Source organism: Electrona antarctica (genome assembly GCF_951216825.1).
Source record: "Electrona antarctica genome assembly, chromosome: 11".
NCBI lineage: Eukaryota > Metazoa > Chordata > Actinopteri > Myctophiformes > Myctophidae > Electrona > Electrona antarctica.
In genome coordinates this window covers 50,615,968-50,638,318 of record NC_136792.1, presented here as the reverse complement: position 1 = coordinate 50,638,318, position 22,351 = coordinate 50,615,968, and the positions used below count along the sequence as shown (strand labels likewise).

The 22,351-nt window shown below is 45.2% G+C and overlaps 1 protein-coding gene and 1 long non-coding RNA gene across 2 annotated transcripts in view; one reads left to right on the top strand and one right to left on the bottom strand.

The window, feature by feature from the left end:
• Positions 1-18,090, top strand: part of LOC306932207 (protein NLRC3-like) — a 56,212-nt gene extending 38,122 nt beyond the window's left edge. The window contains exons 7-9 of the mRNA XM_079513904.1: positions 2,761-2,889; positions 5,684-5,736; positions 17,410-18,090. Of these exons, the coding sequence (XP_079370030.1) occupies positions 2,761-2,889; positions 5,684-5,736; positions 17,410-17,954 (727 nt within the window). The 3' untranslated portion in view covers positions 17,955-18,090. The remainder of the gene's footprint in view (positions 1-2,760; positions 2,890-5,683; positions 5,737-17,409) is intronic.
• Positions 18,091-19,037: 947 nt separating this feature from the next.
• Positions 19,038-19,971, bottom strand: LOC306932849. Its single transcript, XR_013791171.1, has 3 exons — positions 19,658-19,971; positions 19,212-19,568; positions 19,038-19,092 (listed from the first exon to the last, which is right to left on the bottom strand). It is a non-coding gene; the product is annotated as an uncharacterized lncRNA (long non-coding RNA).
• Positions 19,972-22,351: the final 2,380 nt, after the last annotated feature.

Below are 22,351 nucleotides of genomic sequence, written 5' to 3'. Positions count from 1 at the left end.
GCAGATCTACAAGCTCACAACGCGTCGGCTATTTTCAGCATGCAACTAATTGTAAAATGAAATTAATTAGTCCCTTCCTAACATTTTAGTCTAGTTTTTATTTGTTGACGGAATTGTCAGTATATTTAGTCTTAGTTTTAGTCATCATAGCTTATAGTTTTTATTTAGTTTACATTTAGTTTCCGTCAGTGGAAAAAGGTAGTCGACGAGCATTTTCCGTCTTAGTTTTAGTCGACTAAATCAACACTGGTCTGCATGCACGGTACTGCTTCCGTAAGATTGACATTGTGAAAACATGGCACAGTATACAGTAACTTCATAAGTGATTTAAACACTGGTTTCAACCTGTTACTTAGATGTTCTTGGCCACTAAAAAATAAAACATCTGAGAGCATAATGTAGGTTATGAATTTTTTTTTGACAATTTTGGGGGAAATCAAACTAACATTCAGTTTTCATTTCACACCTTCTACTGCTTTGATATCTACATTGTTTTCTTCCTCTGTTATTCTGTGCTGTGTGTGGTGTTGTCTATTCCAGGGGTTCTCAACGTCTTTGTCTGGGGAGCCCCGAAAATGCTTTGGCCATTTGGCCCCGCCCCCGGCCCCCTCTCCACCACCAATACAAATTGACCGCTACAATAACCTTAATAATAGAGAAAATACATCATAAATACTGAAACCCAGATATAATCATTAAGGAAATTGTATTGCATGCACTGTGTATGTAAACTCTACATTTCCATTGTCCAGCTATTTAGTTGCAAAAGAAAAACAGTTTTTTTTGGGGACCCCCCCAAATACATTTTGCGACCCCCTGAGGGGTCGTGACCCCCAGGTTGAGAACCCCATGTCTATCCCACACTCTGCTCCTCTAAATACTCTTCATATCTAGATAACTACATCGATTTGTTTTCAGTTAACTTCCATGGCAGTGAACTAGGTATCATTTGTTTTTATAATCTCTTATTTAATCTGCATTTACAGACTTGTTGGCTGTAAACTCAGAAAGACAGACGTTGAAGTTGTGGCTTCAGCTCTCAGCTCTAATCCTTCCCATTTGACCGAATTGGACCTCAGTGAAAACGACCTGCAGGACGCAGGACTCTGTGCTTCACTGAAGAGCCCACACTGTAGACTGAAAGTTCTAAAGTAAGATACATTTACCACATTCATTTTAATCACTTCTGTTTATTATGCACTGTATTATGTGAATATAATATGAATGGTGTGGTGAGAATGTATTAATACGCTTGATCTCATGGTAACCCAAGCCTATGTGCCTGAGTTAAAATTACCCCAAACATGTTTCAAAGTGTAATATCCCTTTAACGCAAGCTACTTGTCTTTGTCATACAACAGGGTTGCACACTGAAAATAGCAGATCTACAAGCTCACAATGCGTCAAGGACCCAACACTTGTGAGCTTGTAGATTGGCTATTTTCGACAAGCTTTACAGGAGTACGCCATAGGACAACACATAATCAATATCCTGCACCTACTGTACCAATCAATTATCATTATATTAGTCTAGGTCTGTGGTTCCCAAACTGAGGGTCTGGACCCCCAAGGGGGTCCCCAGATGATTAGCTTAATGTGCAACTAGTGTGGTTTCTCACTCAACAGTAAACACACCAACATACAGTTTAAGTGTATACAGACTAGTATCTGCACATTTCTAAAGGTACAATTTAATGACTTTTAAAACATTTTTAAAACCAAATTGGTAAATTGGCAAATATTACAGAAGACGCAAACACAATATGTATCTGTGCAGCCGAGTCAAACTAAATGAAATGCCTACAATTCTTGCTTGTCAGGGTATTGGGTCCTCAGTTCAAATAATTATTTAGGTATATATTTTTTTAATAATCTCTTATTTAATCTGTATTTACAGACTTGCTGGCTGTGGACTCAGTAAAACAGACGTTGAAGTTGTGTCTTCAGCTCTCAGCTCTAATCCTTCCCATTTGAGAGAATTGGACCTCAGTAAAAATGACCTGCAGGACTCAGGACTAGTGGAGCTGCTCTGTGCTTCACTGAAGAGCCCACACTGTAGACTGGAAGTTCTAAAGTAAGATACATTTACCACATTCATTGTAATCACTTCTGTTTTATCATGTACTGTATTATGTGAATATAATATGAATGCTGTGGTGAGAATGTATTAATAAGCTACCCAAGCCTATGTGCCTGGGTAGATGTTAAAATGTGTCAAAGTGTAATGTCGCTTTAAGGCGAATGTAACGTCTACTTCATCATACAACAGCATTTCTCACAACGCGTTGAGGAGCTTGTAGATCGACTATTTTTGACTTGTGACCCGTTGTAGCTACGCCACAGTTATCGAGCTTCTTAATTATATTATAATAATTAATATTAATATTATGGAAGAAAGTAGCAAACATAGTGAAAATAGCCGATCTGCAAGCTCACTGTGAGGTGTTGTGAGCTTGTAGTTTGATAATATTTTCACATGAATGTAGTGCCTACAACTCCAAGTGCTTCTAAGGGTGGGGGTCCCAGTTCAATATCATTATTTTGGGGGGTCCCAGTTCAAATATCATTATTTTGGGGGTCAGGGTTTGTTTTAATGGAACTAAAGCATCCAGGTGTGAAGGCACCCTAAGTGGGACAAGAGCCTCCTTTAATAGATGGCTGTAAGCAGGTTCTAAATCCAGGAATAATGCATATTATAAATGTGTTATTTATTAATTCATTCATTCATTAATCTATGTATGTTTTCATCTGGTGTTTCAGACTGGCTCACTGCGGCCTGTCAGAGAGATGCTGTGAAGCTCTGGCCTCAGCTGTAAGCTCTAATCCCTCCCTAAGAGAGTTGGACCTGAGCCTCAACGTGGTGAATGATTCAGTCCTGGAGAACTGCAAGTGAGTAGACTTGGGGCTGTGTCCATGTTGGACAGTGCAGTGTTTCCCTTTACAGTGTATTCACTCTGACACGACGTCACAAAGCATGCAGAGAGAACAATGCAGTGCCTCAAATAAACTATAGGATAGCAGGTCAACAATGAACATCTGTCTAAACAATTAACATCTAAATAACTCCAAAATGTTCATTTTTCAGAAAATGAAACATATTTTTTAAGGGAATTAAGAAAACCTTATATTTTGAAAACAAAGAATACTGCCTCAAATTTGGTATTGTGACTTTATACATGTATATTGTCAATTACCTGCATGAGAGAGAGAGGGAGAGATGGTGAAGTTAGTTGCTTTAGCAGACAGTTTGAGAAGGAGAGAGGCGGTGAAGTTAGTTGCTTTAGCAGACAGTTTGAGAAGGAGAGAGGCAGTGGAGTTAGTTGCTTTAGCAGACAGTTTGAGAAGGAGAGAGGCGGTGGAGTTAGTTGCTTTAGCAGACAGTTTGAGAAGGAGAGAGGCAGTGGAGTTAGTTGCTTTAGCAGACAGTTTGAGAAGGAGAGAGGCGGTGGAGTTGGTTGCTTTAGCAGACAGTTTGAGAAGGAGAGAGGCAGTGGAGTTAGTTGCTTTAGCAGACAGTTTGAGAAGGAGAGAGGCGGTGGAGTTAGTTGCTTTAGCAGACAGTTTGAGAAGGAGAGAGGCGGTGGAGTTAGTTGCTTTAGCAGACAGTTTGAGAAGGAGAGAGGCGGTGGAGTTAGTTGCTTTAGCAGACAGTTTGAGAAGGAGAGAGGCGGTGGAGTTGGTTGCTTTAGCAGACAGTTTGAGAAGGAGAGAGGCGGTGGAGTTAGTTGCTTTAGCAGACAGTTTGAGAAGGAGAGAGGCGGTGGAGTTAGTTGCTTTAGCAGACAGTTTGAGAAGGAGAGAGGCGGTGGAGTTGGTTGCTTTAGCAGACAGTTTGAGAAGGAGAGAGGCGGTGGAGTTGGTTGCTTTAGCAGACAGTTTGAGAAGGAGAGAGGCGGTGGAGTTAGTTGCTTTGTCAGAAGCGCTTTTTTACTACTACTAAAAAAATCAATCAAAAACCTCAAAAATTAAGTTAGGACATTTCCTCACGACAGCAAGGATATCCAATATATGTGCATAGTAAAGTTGCATCAATAAGGTATAAAAGGAGAGTGGAGTGCTATAGGGGTTAAGGTGGAGTCTGAGGAGGTGATGAGATCCAAACTGGGCAGCAGTGAGTATGTCTGGATGAGCTGCAGGGCCAAGATAATGATAGGAGAAACACTGTAGTGTCAGCTAGTGGAGACGTTGTGTTAGACAGTTAGACATTGATGCATTGTTGTTCTACTTCCTACAGAGTGAAACACTGTAGTGTCAGCTAGTGGAGACGTTGTGTTAGACAGTTAGACATTGATGCTTTGTTGTTCTACTTCCTACAGAGTGAAACACTGTAGTGTCAGCTAGTGGAGACGTTGTGTTAGACAGCTAGACATTGATGCATTGTTGTTCTACTTCCTACAGAGTGAAACACTGTAGTGTCAGCTAGTGGAGACGTTGTGTTAGACAGTTAGACATTGATGCATTGTTGTTCTACTTCCTACAGAGTGAAACACTGTAGTGTCAGCTAGTGGAGACGTTGTGTTAGACATTGGCCGCAGTTACATGCAGGCTGATCATTCCGAATAAATACTTCAGAATAAAATACTTCGGAAGTAATGTTTTTTGCTGCGAGTTTCCATGGGAAATGGTCATTCCGAATGAGTGTTTACATGGACGGTGTCGTCATGTGATATATATCGACGTAGCCCTGGTCCAGTGCTTCTCTCTTTCGCTGTAAGCACTGGACCAGAGAGAGAGAGAGAGAGAGAGAGAGAGAGAGAGAGAGAGACTGTTGAACACACACACACACACACACACACACACACACACACACACACACACACACAAAACAGAGGGCGGGGGGGCATCGCATTTATCCATTTTTCGCTGCACGCCTCACAAGGCTATTGGATTTATTTGTGCTTCGTCTTTGCACAATGCACGTACATTGTGAAAGTAAGAGCTGATCTACAGGCTGACAACGTGTCCCATCTGTGGTCTTGTACATCGCATAAAGCATAAGCTTATCTGCACGATACACCATCGCCGCATCATCATGGCATGGCATATATTCCGGCCAAAGTACTGTAGGCTACCAGAGAATAAATTGGGTGTTTAATACTGCAGCTGCTCATCAATGCAATTAAACTGCAAAGCCGTTATGTTTCATGACGTTTTGGTTGCAACTTATTGGAAAAGTTAGGATATAGCCTATAAAAGTTGAAGGGGATAGGATGGACGTATAGCGTATTCGTGTGTGTGTGTGTGTGTGTGTGTGTGTGTGTGTGTGTGTGTGTGTGTGTGTGTGTGTGTGTGTGTGTGTGTGTGTGTGTGTGTGTGTGTGTGTGTGTGTGTGTGTGTGTGTGTGTGTGTGTGTGTGTGTGTGTGTGTGTGTGTGTGTGTGTGTGTGTGTGTGTGTGTGTGTGTGTGTGTGTGGCGGGCGGGCGGGCTGACGGCATTGCGTCCTCTCTCCTCCACTGTCTTTCTGTGAGTCCCACGAGGCCCCGATGCACTGTAAGGCTAGCCTATATCAAACATCTTTGAAAATTATCAGAGTGATCATGATCAACTCGGGACGGTTGGATCTTTGAACACTCACAGACCAGGGGGATCATCATCACTGCTTCTTCTTTTATTCGGAATTAAAGGGGGTTAAAAGTCCTCATGTAAACGTGGCCATGATGCATTGTTGTTCTACTTCCTACAGAGTGAAACATGGAGGAGAAGATTGGCTTACTAACCCTCAACTCATTACAAAACGTGAGTATCTGTCTGTCTGTGTCAACATCACACATTAACATTTTATACACTGTTGTATACTTGGTTGATGTCCTAAAAACTCTTATGCTCTCTACTCTGTGCTCTTGGCCTGGTCCTTAACACCATCAAGATAAGGTCATGTGGTTTGACAGAAACAATGGGCCTCATTCACTAACCTGGTCGTAAATAACATGTATTTCGTCTATTTGGCATAAGTTCAATTCTGACGTGCGATGCATGAAAGGTGGTGCAGAGCCGTGATGTGTGCAGATCACAGGTGTGTCTCGTTTTTGTTAGAAACTCACAAGTGATCTCTGTGTTGATCATTTGCATTGTTCTACGCTCCATTTAACAACATACAAGACTGGAAATGGAAATAAAAATCACACTTGTGTGAACTGAGCGGTGCAACTATACATTTATTGGTATAGTTACTGCTCTGTACTGTATTGTAGTGTGCTGTGCTCTATGCTGTACTTTGATTATTTTTGGAAAATGACAGAGTTACCGTGTGGGGGTCCGCGGAACGCGCCCAGGGGGCCGGGACGGTTCTGGCAAGCCGCCCCGCGTCCGAAATGGTTGAGAAATGACAGAGTTACCGTGTTGCAGCTTTCCGTGCTCGGACAGAGAGACATACACGTACACAGAGAGACATACACGTACACAGAGAGACAGACACGTACACATAGAGACAGACACGTACACAGAGAGACAGACACGTACACAGAGAGACAGACACGTACACAGAGAGACAGACACGTACACATAGAGACAGACACGTACACAGAGAGACAGACACGTACACATAGAGACAGACACGTACACAGAGAGACAGACACGTACACATAGAGACAGACACGTACACATAGAGACAGACACGTACACATAGAGACAGACACGTACACATAGAGACAGACACGTACACAGAGAGACAGACACGTACACATAGAGACAGACACGTACACAGAGAGACAGACACGTACACATAGAGACAGACACGTACACAGAGAGACAGACACGTACACATAGAGACAGACACGTACACATAGAGACAGACACGTACACATAGAGACAGACACGTACACATAGAGACAGACACGTACACAGAGAGACAGACACGTACACATAGAGACAGACACGTACACATAGAGACAGAAACGTACACAGAGAGACAGACACGTACACATAGAGACAGACACGTACACAAATAGAGACAGACACGTACACAGAGAGACAGACACGTACACATAAGAGACAGACACGTACACATACAGCTGCGTAATGGAGAGGAGGCACCGCTCATAAAAACTACAGATCTGAGATTACAACGCGTCGAGTCGCACGACGTTGACAACTTGTACTGCAATATAGAAATACTCTGTTACAAGTACAAGTCTGGAATACAAAATGTACTTGAGTAAAAGTACAAAAGTATTGGTATCAATATGTACTTAAAGTACCAAACGTAGAAAGTACTCTTTATGCAGAATGTCCCATTTCAAGTTTTCAAATGTATAAAAATCTTTTGACAGAAACAATGGGCCTCATTCACTAATATGCACCGTGATGCGACGCATTGTGAGCTTGTAGATCTGCTATTTTCAAATGGCCAGAATGTATATGGGCTTAAGTGGGAAATGTATGTTTTGTAATAATAATCCAAATCTACAAATAACTAGTAACTAAATGTAATGGAGTAAAAGTACAATATTTGGAATCTGAGATGTAGTGGAGTATATAAATAAAAGTGTTGGATATTGGAAATACTCAAGTAAAGTACTGTAGCGTTTACGGTCCCTCAAGCTGTGTCACTAACTTAGAAAATAAAGGGAGGAAACAGGATTGACGTTTTAACCAGAGAACTGGGTTTTATTGCCCTTTTAATACAGGCTAAAACTGGGTTGGGAGGTTTTAATACAGGCTAAAACTGGGTTGGGTTGGGAGGTTTTAATACAGGCTAAAACTGGGTTGGGAGGTTTAATACAGGCTAAAACTGGGTTGGGAGGTTTTAATACAGGCTAAAACTGGGTTGGGAGGTTTTAATTCAGGCTAAAACTGGGTTGGGAGGTTTTAATACAGGCTAAAACTGGGTTGGGATGTTTTAATACAGGCTAAAACTGGGTTGGGAGGTTTTAATACAGGCTAAAACTGGGTTGGGAGGTTTTAATACAGGCTAAAACTGGGTTGGGAGGTTTTAATAAGGCTAAAACTGGGTTGGGAGGTTTTAATACAGGCTAAAACTGGGTTGGGAGGTTTTAATACAGGCTAAAACTGGGTTGGGAGGTTTTAATACAGGCTAAAACTGGGTTGGGAGGTTTTAATAAGGCTAAAACTGGGTTGGGAGGTTTTAATACAGGCTAAAACTGGGTTGGGAGGTTTTAATACAGGCTAAAACTGGGTTGGGAGGTTTTAATACAGGCTAAAAACTGGGTTGGGAGGTTTTAATAAGGCTAAAACTGGGTTGGGAGGTTTTAATACAGGCTAAAACTGGGTTGGGAGGTTTTAATACAGGCTAAAAACTGGGTTGGGAGGTTTTAATACAGGCTAAAACTGGGTTGGGAGGGTGCTGAAAATAACAAAGAGTCTCTCTGGCCCAATCCCAATCCGCTCCCTTGCTGACTCAATGAGCCCTCACTGACTTAGCTGCGCGTCCATGTGAAGTCCACGAGGGCTTGATGGATGTCCCATTTGAAATCGGTAAGTCAGTGAGGCTGCAAGGGCTCCAAATTGTTGTGAAAGGAATGGGACAGCACTTTGAAGATGAGTCCGCCATTCATGACACTTTGCATCACTTTATAAAAACTGTCCTTATTCACAGCCAGTGCCTACATGCTTGGCCTATTCATACATGTCTATCATGTCTATTTTATTATTTAAGGTGATCGTTTTATTATTAGTTTCATAAATACACTTTCCTGTGTGATAGGGGTTGTAATATTCATATATAATAATATTCATTATAAATTGCATTTCCATATTATTTTACTTTGCTCATTAGTCATTTCTCATCATGTTTCCCTTATTATTATTGTTATTATATATATAATATATATATATATATATATTATATATATATCCTATTCTTCCATTCCGTTTCCCTTTGAGAACAGTGAGAAAGCACTATTGTTTGTTCTAACCACGATACATAACTAATTTGCATATACTTAAATGATTGACGTTCGGACGATCCCCCTCATTCCCCTGGTAACGCTATGAACTGTGGGTAATTTCTTTGTCAAAGTCAGCCAAAGTCAGCATCGATGCTGACTTTGGCAAAGGGTGCATAAAGGGGCGGGGCTGAGCCCTCACTGACTTAACGATTTCAAATGGGACATCCCTCAAGCCCTCACAGACTTCACATGAACGCACACCTAAGTCAGTGAGGGCTCATTGAGTCAGCAAGGGAGCAGATTGGGATTGGGCCATAGGCTGACTTTGGCAAAGAAATTACCCACAGTTCATAGCGTTACCAGGGGAATGAGGGGGATCCTCTGAACGTCAATCATTTAAGTATGCAAATAATTTATGTATCGCGGTTAGAATGTCAACAAACAATAGTGGTTTCTCACTGTTCTCAAAAGGAGACGGAATGGAAGGATAGGATATATTTAATAACAATAATAATAAGGGAAACATGATAGAAATGACTATTGAGCAAAGTAAAATAATGTGGAAATGCAATTTATAATGCATATTATGAATATTATTATCTATGGATATTACAACCCCTATCACACAGGAAAGTGTTTTTATAAAACTAATAAAATATCAGCTTAAATACTAAAAATAGACATGATAGACATGGCAATCAATTGGCTGAGGCAGAGGCTGGAAATTGCACAGGTGAGGGTACTTGGCCTCATTGGGCCCACTGGCAGAGCCTGACCAGAGCCTTTTGTGGTGGTTTTGGAGAACCGTGGGTCCGACTGACTCGATACCGAGCACTGCACTCCCTGCGGGGGTGTGAAACGTTTGAAGTCGGTGGGGCAAACGGTTCTCGAGTTACGTGCATTACAACCGTACACACACACACGCACACACGCACGCACACAGAGATGTGGCGCATTTATAGTAGGATTAGACCTGAGGACGATTCTACAAATGCCTTCTAAATTTAAACAGTTTTCTGAAAACCCCATATTTTAATGTCAGTCGTTCTCAAACATTTTTACATCAAGGACACCCAAAAATGTATGTAATTGGCCGCCGACCCCATCTGAAAATATGTAGTTCCAGGGACCCCTCAGAAGCAAAGATATGAGTTAAAAACATTTGCTCTGAAAGAATATATATATATATTCAAAGATTTGCGCCACATTATCACGTTTTTTATAAAATAGCAGATCTACAAGCTCGTAGCGCGGCACTGAGTGCCGAGCTTGTAGATCTGCTATTTTTCAATAGCTAAAGTATAACATAATGCTTAAAACACCAAAAGGGGTTCCCGCCCTGAGTGGGTTAAAGCACTTGCTGTGAATAAGGACAGTTTGTTTTATAAAGTGATGCAAATTGTCATGAATGGCACATCTTCAAAGTGCTGTCCCATTCCCTTCACAACAATTTGGAGCCCTTGCAGCCTCTCACCCTCAAGCACTTACAGCTGACGTCATTAAAGTCAATGAGGGTTCAGGGCTCAGGGCTTGAGGGAGGCGATTGGGATTGGGCCTCTGTCTGTCTCTGTCTATGCTAGTCTCTCTTTGCCTACTGTCAGTGTGTCACTTCCTTTATAATTATAAAATAACAAAAGCCAAATTCCAATACCGCAACTTTCACACTCGCTCACTCCCCTCGCGTCCTCCACTCGCTCCTTAGCTCCGCCCCCAGCGAGGAGGAGAGGATTCGATGCGAGGACAGAGTTGTGGAGTGGATTTGCCTCTAGAATCGGAATGTCATTTCGAAGCGACGGCACATTCCGCGATCACTTATGACGTCACTTGACGTGTATCAATTCAATTCAATTCAAAGGGCTTTATTGGCATGGAAAACATACGTTTACATTGCCAAAGCAAAAGTGGTGGAACAATACAGTGTCACACAGCTGGATCACTGGAACTCCGAACCCAGTACAGTCTACAGAATAGACAATTCATCATTTTGTGCTTATAAATCAACCCCCCCCCCCCAGTCCCTCCTCCGACGGTCTTTGCATATAACGGACACTATAACAGGAATTAAGTAGTCTTTCTGACTTACATATTCAGTTGAGTCCACATAAATAGGCTAAATACATTTTTGTCACCGTCATTCATAGCAGTCTGCGCATTCAGGCATGCACAGAGAGAAAAAAACTATAGCTTTTGAGTCGCGCACAATATAGCCTATATTTATATACCTACTTTCATTATGCTTATATCACACAACGCAATAAAGCCAGTGGCTTTCACATATGTAGGCTATAGATAGGCTACTTTATCATTCAGAAGCTCTATTAATTCAGCGCTGGTGGATGGGGGTGGGGGGGGTGCATAGTATCGGGTTTCAAGCAGTGTGCCACATGTGGAGGAGGCGGACTTATGTCACTGGAGAAAGAAAAACACGTGATGCGGAAATCCGGCGCGATGAGACAACATACCCCACCGAGCCTGCACCTGATGTACACTCGCTCTATGCGCTCTCGGAGAGCCCACTCGGCTCCTCCACTCGACTCCACTCGCCTCCTCGATGGAGCACATTAACAATTGGAACGTTAACCATTTCCGGGTCAAGCTGGAATGACCCCGAGTGACCGAGTGGGAGTGAGCGAGTGGCCGAGATTTTGGGTATTGGAATTTGGCTAAAGAGTCTCTCTGTCTGTCTCTGTCTAGGCTAGTCTCTCTCTGCCCACTGTCAGTGTGTCACTTGCTTTATAATTATAAAATAACAAAGAGTCTCTCTGTCTGTCTCTGTCCAGGCTAGTCTCTCTCTGCCCACTGTCAGTGTGTCACTTCCTTTTTCTTCGGTCTCTCCTCTTCACCAACCACCTTCGCCCATTGCTTTAACCCCCTCTAGCCTGACCTATCACTGCATACATGAACTAGGCACCTCCTCCCCCCATGAACCCCCTGGGGGTCCCCAGATGGTTGTAGGGGTCCCCAGATGATTGTGGGGGTCCCCAGATGGTTGTGGGGGGTCCCCAGATGATTGTGGGGGTCCCCAGATGATTGTGGAGGTCCCCAGATGGTTGTGGGGGGTCCCCAGATGATTGTGGAGGTCCCCAGATGATTGTGGGGGGTCCCAAGATGATTGTGGGGGTCCCCAGATGGTTGTGGGGGGTCCCCAGATGATTGTGGGGGGTCCCCAGATGATTGTGGAGGTCCTCAGATGGTTGTGGGGGTCCCCAGATGATTGTGGGGGTCCCCAGATGGTTGTGGGGGGTCCCCAGATGATTGTAGAGGTCCCCAGATGGTTGTGGGGATCCCCAGATGGTTGTGGCCAAATTGGCCAAAAATGTCAAATAAGGTGTAAGAAAGTGGAAAATATTGTGAAAATAGCAGATCTACAAGCTCACAATGCCTCAAACTAAATGTAACGCCTACAATTCCATGTGCTTGTCAGTGTGGGGGGTCCCCACTTCATTTATTATAATTTTGGGGAGTCCCCACTTCATTTATTATAATTTTGGGGGGTCCCCACTTCATTTATTATAATTTTGGGGGGTCCCCACTTCATTTATTATAATTTTGGGGGGTCCCCACTTCATTTATTATAATTTTGGGGGGTCCCCAGTTAAAATATGATTATTTTGGGGGGTCCCCAGCAGTGTTGTTTTTGGCAGCAAATTTAGATTTTAGTTTTAGTCATAGTCTCTTGAATAGTTGCATTTAGTTTTAGTCACATTTTAGTCACCTGGAATGTCTTAGTGTTAGTATAGTTTTAGTCGACTAATATCATAGGATATTAAATCTACAGTTGATTTAGTCGACTAAAATGTATTTTGGCGGGCCTTGATGCCGTCGTAATGACTGTTTTTACACTTGCTAAAACTAGCAGATCTACAAGCTCACAAGCTTGTGAGCTTGTAGATCTGCTATTTTCAGCATGCAACCAAGTGTAAAATTACTTCTACTGGATCTCTTGTCCACTAGTCCCTTCCTAACATTTTAGTCTAGTTTTTATTTGTTGATAAAACTGTCAGTATATTTAGTCTTAGTTTTAGTCATCATAGCTTAGTTTTCATTTTGTTTCCATTTAGTTTTCATCAGTGGAAAAAGGCAGTCGACAAACATTTTTCGTCATAGTTTTAGTCGACGAAAACAACACTGGTCCCCATGCAGTTCAAATGATTATTTTGGGGGGTCTCCAGTTCAAATAAAATCACACTGTGTGGAGACTTTTAGACATTCTGCCCCCTGGTGGTTGGACTCTAACCCTTCACCCAACTGTGTGTGTGTGTGTGTGTGTGTGTGTGTGTGTGTGTGTGTGTGTGTGTGTGTGTGTGTGTGTGTGTGTGTGTGTGTGTGTGTGTGTGTGTGTGTGTGTGTGTGTGTGTGTGTGTGTCCACGCGTGTGTGTGTCCGCGCGTGTGTGTGTGTCCGCGCATGTGTGTGTGTGTCCGCGCATGTGTGTGTTTGTCCGCGCGTGTGTGTGTGTGACTGCGTGTGTGTGTGTGTGACTGCGTGTGTGTGTGTGTGACTGCGCGTGTGTGTGTGTGACCGCGCGTGTGTGTGTGTGACCGCGCATGTGTGTGTGTGACTGCGCGTGTGTGTGTGTGACCGCGCATGTGTGTGTGTGACCGCGCGTGTGTGTGACAGCGCGTGTGTGTGACAGCGCGTGTGTGTGACCACGCGAGCGTGTGTGTGACCGCGCGTGTGTGTGTGTGACTGCGCACTTGTGTGTGTGTGTGACTGCGCGCATGTGTGTGACTGTGCGCGTGTGTGTGTGACCGCGCGTGTGTGTGTGTGTGACCGCGCGAGTGTGTGTGTGACCGCGCATGTGTGTGACCGCGCATGTGTGTGTGACCGCGCGCGCGCGTGTGTGTGTGTGTGTGACTGCGTGTGTGTGTGACCGCGTGTGTGTGTGTGTGTGACCGCGCTTGTGTGTGTGTCCACGCGCGCGCGTGTGTCCGCGCATGTCTGTGTGTGCACTTGTGTGTGTGTGTGTGACTACGCGCATGTGTGTTACTGTGCGCGTGTGTGTGTGTCCGTGCATGTGTGTGTGTGCACTTGTGTGTGTGTGTGTGACTGCGCGCATGTGTATGACTGTGCGCGTGTGTGTGTGTGACCGCGCGTGTGTGTGACCGCGCGTGTGTGTGTGACCGCACGAGTGTGTGTGTGACCGCGCATGTGTGTGTGCCGTCGTAATGACTGTTTTTGCACTTGCTAAAACTAGCAGATCTACAAGCTCACAAGCTTGTGAGCTTGTAGATCTGCTATTTTCAGCATGCAACCAAGTGTAAAATTACTTCTACTGGATCTCTTGTCCACTAGTCCCTTCCTAACATTTTAGTCTAGTTTTTATTTGTTGATAAAAACTGTCAGTATATTTAGTCTTAGTTTTAGTCATCATAGCTTAGTTTTCATTTTGTTTCCATTTAGTTTTCATCAGTGGAAAAAGGCAGTCGACAAACATTTTTCGTCATAGTTTTAGTCGACGAAAACAACACTGGTCCCCATGCAGTTCAAATGATTATTTTGGGGGGTCTCCAGTTCAAATAAAATCACACTGTGTGGAGACTTTTAGACATTCTGCCCCCTGGTGGTTGGACTCTAACCCTTCACCCAACTGTGTGTGTGTGTGTGTGTGTGTGTGTGTGTGTGTGTGTGTGTGTGTGTGTGTGTGTGTGTGTGTGTGTCCACGCGTGTGTGTGTCCGTGCATGTGTGTGTGTGTCCGCGCATGTGTGTGTTTGTCCGCGCATGTGTGTGTGTGACCGCGCGTGTGTGTGTGTGACTGCGTGTGTGTGTGTGTGACTGCGCGTGTGTGTGTGTGACCGCGCGTGTGTGTGTGTGACCGCGCATGTGTGTGTGTGACTGCGCGTGTGTGTGTGTGACCGCGCATGTGTGTGTGTGACCGCGCGTGTGTGTGACAGCGCGTGTGTGTGACAGCGCGTGTGTGTGACCACGCGAGCGCGTGTGTGACCGCGCGTGTGTGTGTGACTGCGCACTTGTGTGTGTGTGTGACTGCGCGCATGTGTGTGACTGTGCGCGTGTGTGTGTGACCGCGCGTGTGTGTGTGTGTGACCGCGCGAGTGTGTGTGTGACCGCGCATGTGTGTGACCGCGCATGTGTGTGTGACCGCGCGCGCGCGTGTGTGTGTGTGACTGCGTGTGTGTGTGACCGCGTGTGTGTGTGTGTGTGTGACCGCGCTTGTGTGTGTGTCCACGCGCGCGCGTGTGTCCGCGCATGTCTGTGTGTGCACTTGTGTGTGTGTGTGTGACTGCGCGCATGTGTGTGACTGTGCGCGTGTGTGTTTGTCCGTGCATGTGTGTGTGTGCACTTGTGTGTGTGTGTGACCGCGTGTGTGTGTGTGTGTGTGTGACCGCGCTTGTGTGTGTGTCCACGCGCGCGCGTGTGTCCGCGCATGTCTGTGTGTGCACTTGTGTGTGTGTGTGTGACTGCGCGCATGTGTGTGACTGTGCGCGTGTGTGTTTGTCCGTGCATGTGTGTGTGTGCACTTGTGTGTGTGTGTGACCGCGCGTGTGTGTGTGACCGCACGAGTGTGTGTGTGACCGCGCATGTGTGTGTGCCGTCGTAATGACTGTTTTTGCACTTGCTAAAACTAGCAGATCTACAAGCTCACAAGCTTGTGAGCTTGTAGATCTGCTATTTTCAGCATGCAACCAAGTGTAAAATTACTTCTACTGGATCTCTTGTCCACTAGTCCCTTCCTAACATTTTAGTCTAGTTTTTATTTGTTGATAAAACTGCCAGTATATTTAGTCTTAGTTTTAGTCATCATAGCTTAGTTTTCATTTTGTTTCCATTTAGTTTTCATCAGTGGAAAAAGGCAGTCGACAAACATTTTTCGTCATAGTTTTAGTCGACGAAAACAACACTGGTCCCCATGCAGTTCAAATGATTATTTTGGGGGGTCTCCAGTTCAAATAAAATCACACTGTGTGGAGACTTTTAGACATTCTGCCCCCTGGTGGTTGGACTCTAACCCTTCACCCAACTGTGTGTGTGTGTGTGTGTGTGTGTGTGTGTGTGTGTGTGTGTGTGTGTGTGTGTGTGTGTGTGTGTGTGTGTGTGTGTGTGTGTGTGTGTGTGTGTGTGTGTGTGTGTGTGTGTGTGTGTGTGCGTGTCCGCACATGTGTGTGTGTGTGTGTCCGCGCATGTGTGTGTTTGTCCGCGCATGTGTGTGTTTGTCCGCGCATGTGTGTGTGTGACCGCGCGTGTGTGTGTGACTGCGCGTGTGTGTGTGTGACTGCCCTAGTGTGTGTGTGACCGCGCGTGTCTGTGTGTGACCGCGCATGTGTGTGTGTGACTGCGCGTGTGTGTGTGTGACCGCGCATGTGTGTGTGTGACAGCGCGTGTGTGTGACAGCGCGTGTGTGTGACAGCGCGTGTGTGTGACAGCGCGTGTGTGTGACCACGCGAGCGTGTGTGTGACCGCGCGTGTGTGTGTGACTGCGCACTTGTGTGTGTGTGACTGCGCGCATGTGTGTGACTGTGCGCGTGTGTGTGTGACCGCGCGTGTGTGTGTGTGTGACCGCGCGCGACTGTGTGTGTGACCGCGCATGTGTGTGACCGCGCATGTGTGTGTGACCGCGCGTGCGCGTGTGTGTGTGACTGCGTGTGTGTGTGACCGCGTGTGTGTGTGTGTGTGACCGCGCGTGTGTGTGTGTGGCTGCGCACATGTGTGTGTGTAACTGCGCGCGGGTGTGTGTGACCGCGTGTGAGTGTGACTGCGTGCGTGACCACGCACGTGTGTGTGGTCAGGGCATGTATGTGTGTGTGTGTGTGTGTGTCCGCGCATGTGTGTGTGTGTGTGTCCGCGCTTGTGTGTGTGACCGCGCATGTGTGTGTGACCGTGCATGTATGTGTGTGTGTGTGTGTGTGTGTCCGCGCATGTGTGTGTGTGTGTGTCCGCAATTGTGTGTGTGTCCACGCGCGCACGCGTGTGTGTGTGTGTCCGCGCTTGTGTGTGTGTGTGTCCACGCGCGCGCGCGTGTGTGTGTGTGTCCGTGTGTGCGTGTGTGTGACTGCGCGCGCGCGTGTGTGTGACCGTGCGTGTATGTGTGTGTGTGTGACCGCGACTGTGTGTGTGACCGCGTGTGAGTGTGACCTTGACCGTGCGTGTATGTGTGTGTGTGACTGTGAGTGTGTGTGTGACCGCGCATGTGTGTGACCGCGACTGTGCGCGCGCGTGTGTGTGTGACCGCGCATGTGTGTGTGTGTCTGCGCGTGTGTGTGTGTGAGTCCGCGCGTGTGTGTGTGACCGCGCGTGTGTGTGTGACCGCGTTCGTGTGTGACCGCGCGTGTGTGTGACCGCGCGCGTGTGTGTGACCGCGCGTGTGTGTGTGACCGCGCATGTGTGTATGTGTGTGACTGTGCGTGTGTGTGTGTGTGACTGCGCACGGGTGTGTGTGTGTGTGTGTGACCGTGCGCATGTATGTGTGCGACCGTGCGTGTGTGTATGTGTGCGACCGTGCATGTGTGTGTGTGTGCGCATGGGTGCGACCGTGCATGTGCATTTGTGCGTGTGTGTCAGTCAGTGGATGATGTATTTAATGTTCCTTGTGTTGTTTTCTCATCAGATTTCCAGCGTCTCACACTGGACACAAACACAGCACACAGAGCCCTCTCTCTGTCTGAGGACAACAGGAAGGTCACATGGAGGTCAGGGGGTCAGGATCCTCCTGATCACCCCGACAGGTTTAGTGCCTGCCGTCAGGTTCTGAGTACACAGAGTGTGACTGGACGCTGTTCCTGGGAGGTAGAGTGCAGTGGATGGGTTGAGATAGGAGTGGCTGACGGAACAATCAGCAGGAAAGGAAGTGGTGGTGACTGTGAGCTTGGAGAGAATGACAAGTCCTGGAGTCTGGACTGTAATGGTCTTAATGGTAGCAGTTACTCTGTCATACACAACGGACAGAAGACTGTCCTCCCTGTCAGAGCCTCTAAAGGCTCCAACAGAGTATCAGTGTATGTGGACCGTCCCGCTGGGACTCTGTCCTTCTACACAGTGTGCTCTGACTCACTGAGACACCTGTACACCTTCCAGACCACGCCCACTCAATCTCTCTATGCTGGGTTCTGGTTACCCTACTCCTCCTCAGTGTGTCTGTGTGAGCAGAGATAGAGTCTCTATGTGAGGGTGACATCATCAGGTCGCCATGGTTACTCAACATGTTTGAGTGATTGCAGGTTGTCATGGTTACCACCGTCGCCACGGGGTACTTTGACACTATAGCCGAGTCTGACATCATGGACTCCATATTTGGGCATGAGTGACGGTGACATCAACGTGATGATGTAATAAGCATCACTAGTGACATCACACATTACAGCTCCTGGTCAACTCCCCCCATGTATTTGACCTTTGACCCAATGCATTGTGAGCTTGTAGATCTGCTATTTTCAAATAGCAAAGTAATATATGGTTAATATTTTATCATTTAGCTTCTAGGACCCCCTGGAACCCCCTCAAGGACCCCCGGGGGACCCTGGACCACACTTTGAGAACCAGTTAGTGTTGATTTCGTCGACTAAAACTGACGGAAAATGTTCGCCGACTACCTTTTTTCACTGAGGAAGACTAAATAACAAAATAAAAACTAAGCTTTGATGACTAAAACTAAGACTAAATATACTGACAATTTCATCAACAAATACAAACTAGACTAAAATGTTAAGGTGGAGAAGAGATCCAGTAGAACTAAAAGACAAGTCATGTTATGCTTGGTTGCTGAAAATAGCAGATCTACAAGCCCACAACGCGTCGCATTGCGACACGTTGTGAGCTTGTAGATCTGCTATTTTCAGAGCCCACAACGCGTCGCATTGCGACACGTTGTGAGCTTGTAGATCTGCTATTTTCAGCATGTAAACTCAGCCATTACGACGCCACCAAGGCCCACCAAAATACATTTTAGTCAACTAAAATAACTGTAGATTTTGTCAACTAACATCTTATATTTAGTCGACTAAAACTAGACTAACACTAAAACTTTTCAGATGACTAAAATATGACTAAAACTAAATGAAGCTTCATTCCAAAGACTATGACTAAAATAAAATCTACATTTGCTGTAAAAACAATTGGGCGGGAACCCCTTTTGGTGTTAGATTATGTTATGCTTTAGCTATTGAAAAATAGCAGATCTACAAGCTCATAGTGCGCCACCGAGTGGCGCGCTACGAGCTTGTAGGTCTGCTATTTTTGAGAACGACTGACATAGAAACATAGCTTTCTCAGAAAACTGTCAGGATGTAGAAGACTTGTAGAAGATTTTTAGAATCGGGTCTCAGGTCAAAATGTATATATATATATATATATATATATATATACACACACACACACACACACACACACACACACACACACACACACACACACACACACATGTTCAAATGGGGGTCCCTGGTACAAATATGTGCAAATGGGGGTCCCTGGTACAACTATGTTCAAATGGGGGTCCCTGGTACAACTATGTTCAAATGGGGGTCCCTGGTACAAATATGTTCAAATGGGGGTCCCTGGTACAAATATGTTCAAATGGGGGTCCCTGGTACAAATATGTTCAAATGGGGGTCCGTGGTCAAATCCATATTAATGTCAAACTCTATGGTATAAATGAGTCATCGCCACAGGGAGCTTTAGATCTTACATTAGACTAGATGTATGCATGGGTTGGTAGACGGGGAGAGTCTTTGACCTTTGACCTGGTATATGGGAGAGTCTTTGACCTTTGACCTGGTAGACGGGGAGAGTCTTAGACCTTTTGACCTGGTAGACTGGGAGAGTCTTTGACCTTTGACCTGGTATATGGGAGAGTCTTTGACCTGGTAGACGGGGAGAGTCTTTGACCTTTGACCTGGTAGACGGGGAGAGTCTTTGACCTTTGACCTGGTAGACTGGGAGGGTCTTTGACCTTTGACCTGGTATATGGGAGAGTCTTTGACCTTCTGAAGCATCCTCTGAGTAACTGCTGGTGCTCAGTGTGGAGGCTGCAGCAGAGCTCAGTGTGGAGGCTGCAGCAGAGCTCAGTGTGGAGGCTGCAGCAGAGCTCAGTGTGGAGGCTGCAGCAGAGTTCAGTGTGGAGGCTGCAGCAGAGCTCAGTGTGGAGGCTGCAGCAGAGCTCAGTGTGGAGGCTGCAGCAGAGTTCAGTGTGGAGGCTGCAGCAGAGCTCAGTGTGGAGGCTGCAGCAGAGCTCAGTGTGGAGGCTGCAGCAGAGCTCAGTGTGGAGGCTGCAGCAGAGTTCAGTGTGGAGGCTGCAGCAGAGCTCAGTGTGGAGGCTGCAGCAGAGCTCAGTGTGGAGGCTGCAGCAGAGCAGGTTGTTTCTGGACTTCACCTTCGCTGTCGTTCCCTCTTACGTGTTCCTTGAAGGACAGGGTTCTGTCGAGGGTCACAACGAGGTGGGTTGGATTAGAGGCAGCTTTAGCTTGAGTCCACTCAGATGGATGTTCAGTTCTCTGGCAGCTTTAGCATTGTGGAGATGGAATACGCTGGAAGCTGGGCTTTTTTCAGAACTGGTCCAGTTTGGAAAGGTCTTCAGTGAGCACCTGTTCCAGTGGGTCAAATTCTGGTGGTTTGGAATGCCAGACAGATGTCGTCTGCACAGATGAATTTGCAGGATTTGGTGGATGGTAGGTCGTTTTGTGTAGAGGTTGAACAGGGTTGGACTACTAGAACTGAGCCCTGCGGGAATCCATTTCTCTGTGTTCTCCGTGTGCCTGCGTTCTGACCTAGGTGAACTCTGAACCTCTGGTTGGTCAGGAGAGTTTGAATTATTGCCGTTGTCCAAGCAGGGAGCGTCCTTTGTGAGTTTCACTATGAGGTCTTTGTGAGTTTCACTGTGAGGTCTTTGTGAGTTTCACTGTGAGGTCTTTGTGAGTTTCACTGTGAGGTCTTTGTGAGTTTCCCTGTGAGGTCTTTGTGAGTTTCCCTGTGAGGTCTTTGTGAGTTTCACTGTGAGGTGTTTGTGCCAGACGGTATCAAAGGCAGCTGTGAGGTGGAGGAACACAGTCCCTGTCTTCATTCATCTACCATGCAGACATCTACACCCCCCCACTGCTCCACTTCCATCTAGACCAACCCTCCACCAGCTGACTTCACCGTCCAATCAGCTTGGACAAAGGAATGGGAGTCCAAGGAGGTCCCAAACAAACAGTAATCGTTTTCCTCTAATGATTGTAACTGATTTATGAACGGCAGTAATACCCGATGTCCTCAGCCACTTTCATTAGTGTTCAATCTTTTTATAATATTTGTATATTTGTATATTTGATATTTCTATATATTGGGCAAATGTATTGACATTGTTAATAGATACTGATAGCTTTTATCTATCCAGTCTGTAATCACACCTTGGGTGTGACTGTGAGGTGATGATTAGTGATGGTGTGCACCTGCACAACGTCACCACTCCTTCAAAAGAGACTTGACTCCCACAACTCCTCACACTGAAGAAGGCTGTTAGCCCAAACGTTTGTCCCGATGAAATAGAGAAATAAACCTGCTTGAATTTGTTTCTTGGTGTGTGCAACCTCTCTACTTTTTATGATGTTGATTTAAGCCGGTGACGCACCATAAGTCAGAGCGCGGTACAAGAAAGTTGACTAAAACAAATGCTTGCAATGATTTTAATGTGTTTGTAAAGGTGTCTAGTAACAAACAAACATGTACAACAAATGTTTGCAATGATTTCAGAATCATGAGAAATGGTTGACTAAAGGCCTGGTCAATGAGGAGGAGGGCCATTTACATGTAAAATGGCCTCGTTATGTTTATTTTCGTTTTGTTTTACTTTTTTGTTCGAATAATGTACAAATATGTATGAACAGGAAGGACTGTCAGTTGTATTCAATGTACTTTGTGAAATGTGTCATATAATCCCATATGAGATGGGCCAAAGTGGCATGACACGAAAATAAATATTTCATTCATTCATTCATTCATTCATTCATTCATTCATTTGATATTCTCATTCTTCACATGTTATTGTATGATCATGTGTAGAAGTCATAATTGTTTAATAAATTGATTGTTGATAGGGATGCACGATTAATCGGTAGCATAAATCGGAATCGGCCATAAAAATGCCATATTGGTATCGGAAAAGTCTCAAAATAATACAGATTATTTAATCGGTTTTAAATGAAAAATGTAAAAAACCATCAATGAGTTCAATATAAATCAAAAGTGTCTAGTACCTCTAGTCTAGAACAAAAGCCACATCAAATATGATGTCAAATCTTAAGTAAAAAATAAACTTTACATTTTTCTACATTTAATTTGTGTACTTATCTCATTCAGTCATTCAGTTGTGAAAACAGACAGTTGGAAAAGAGTATAGGCTATTTATTGATTGCTTTAATACTTTATTAACAGGCTTTGGGCCAAGCACCTATAGGCTTGTTTCCATTGTGGTCCTCTGTATGATATCGGAATCGGTCACAATCGGTATCGGCAGATATGACTGCAAATAATCGGATATCAGTCATAATTTCATAATCGTGCACCGCTATTTGTTGACA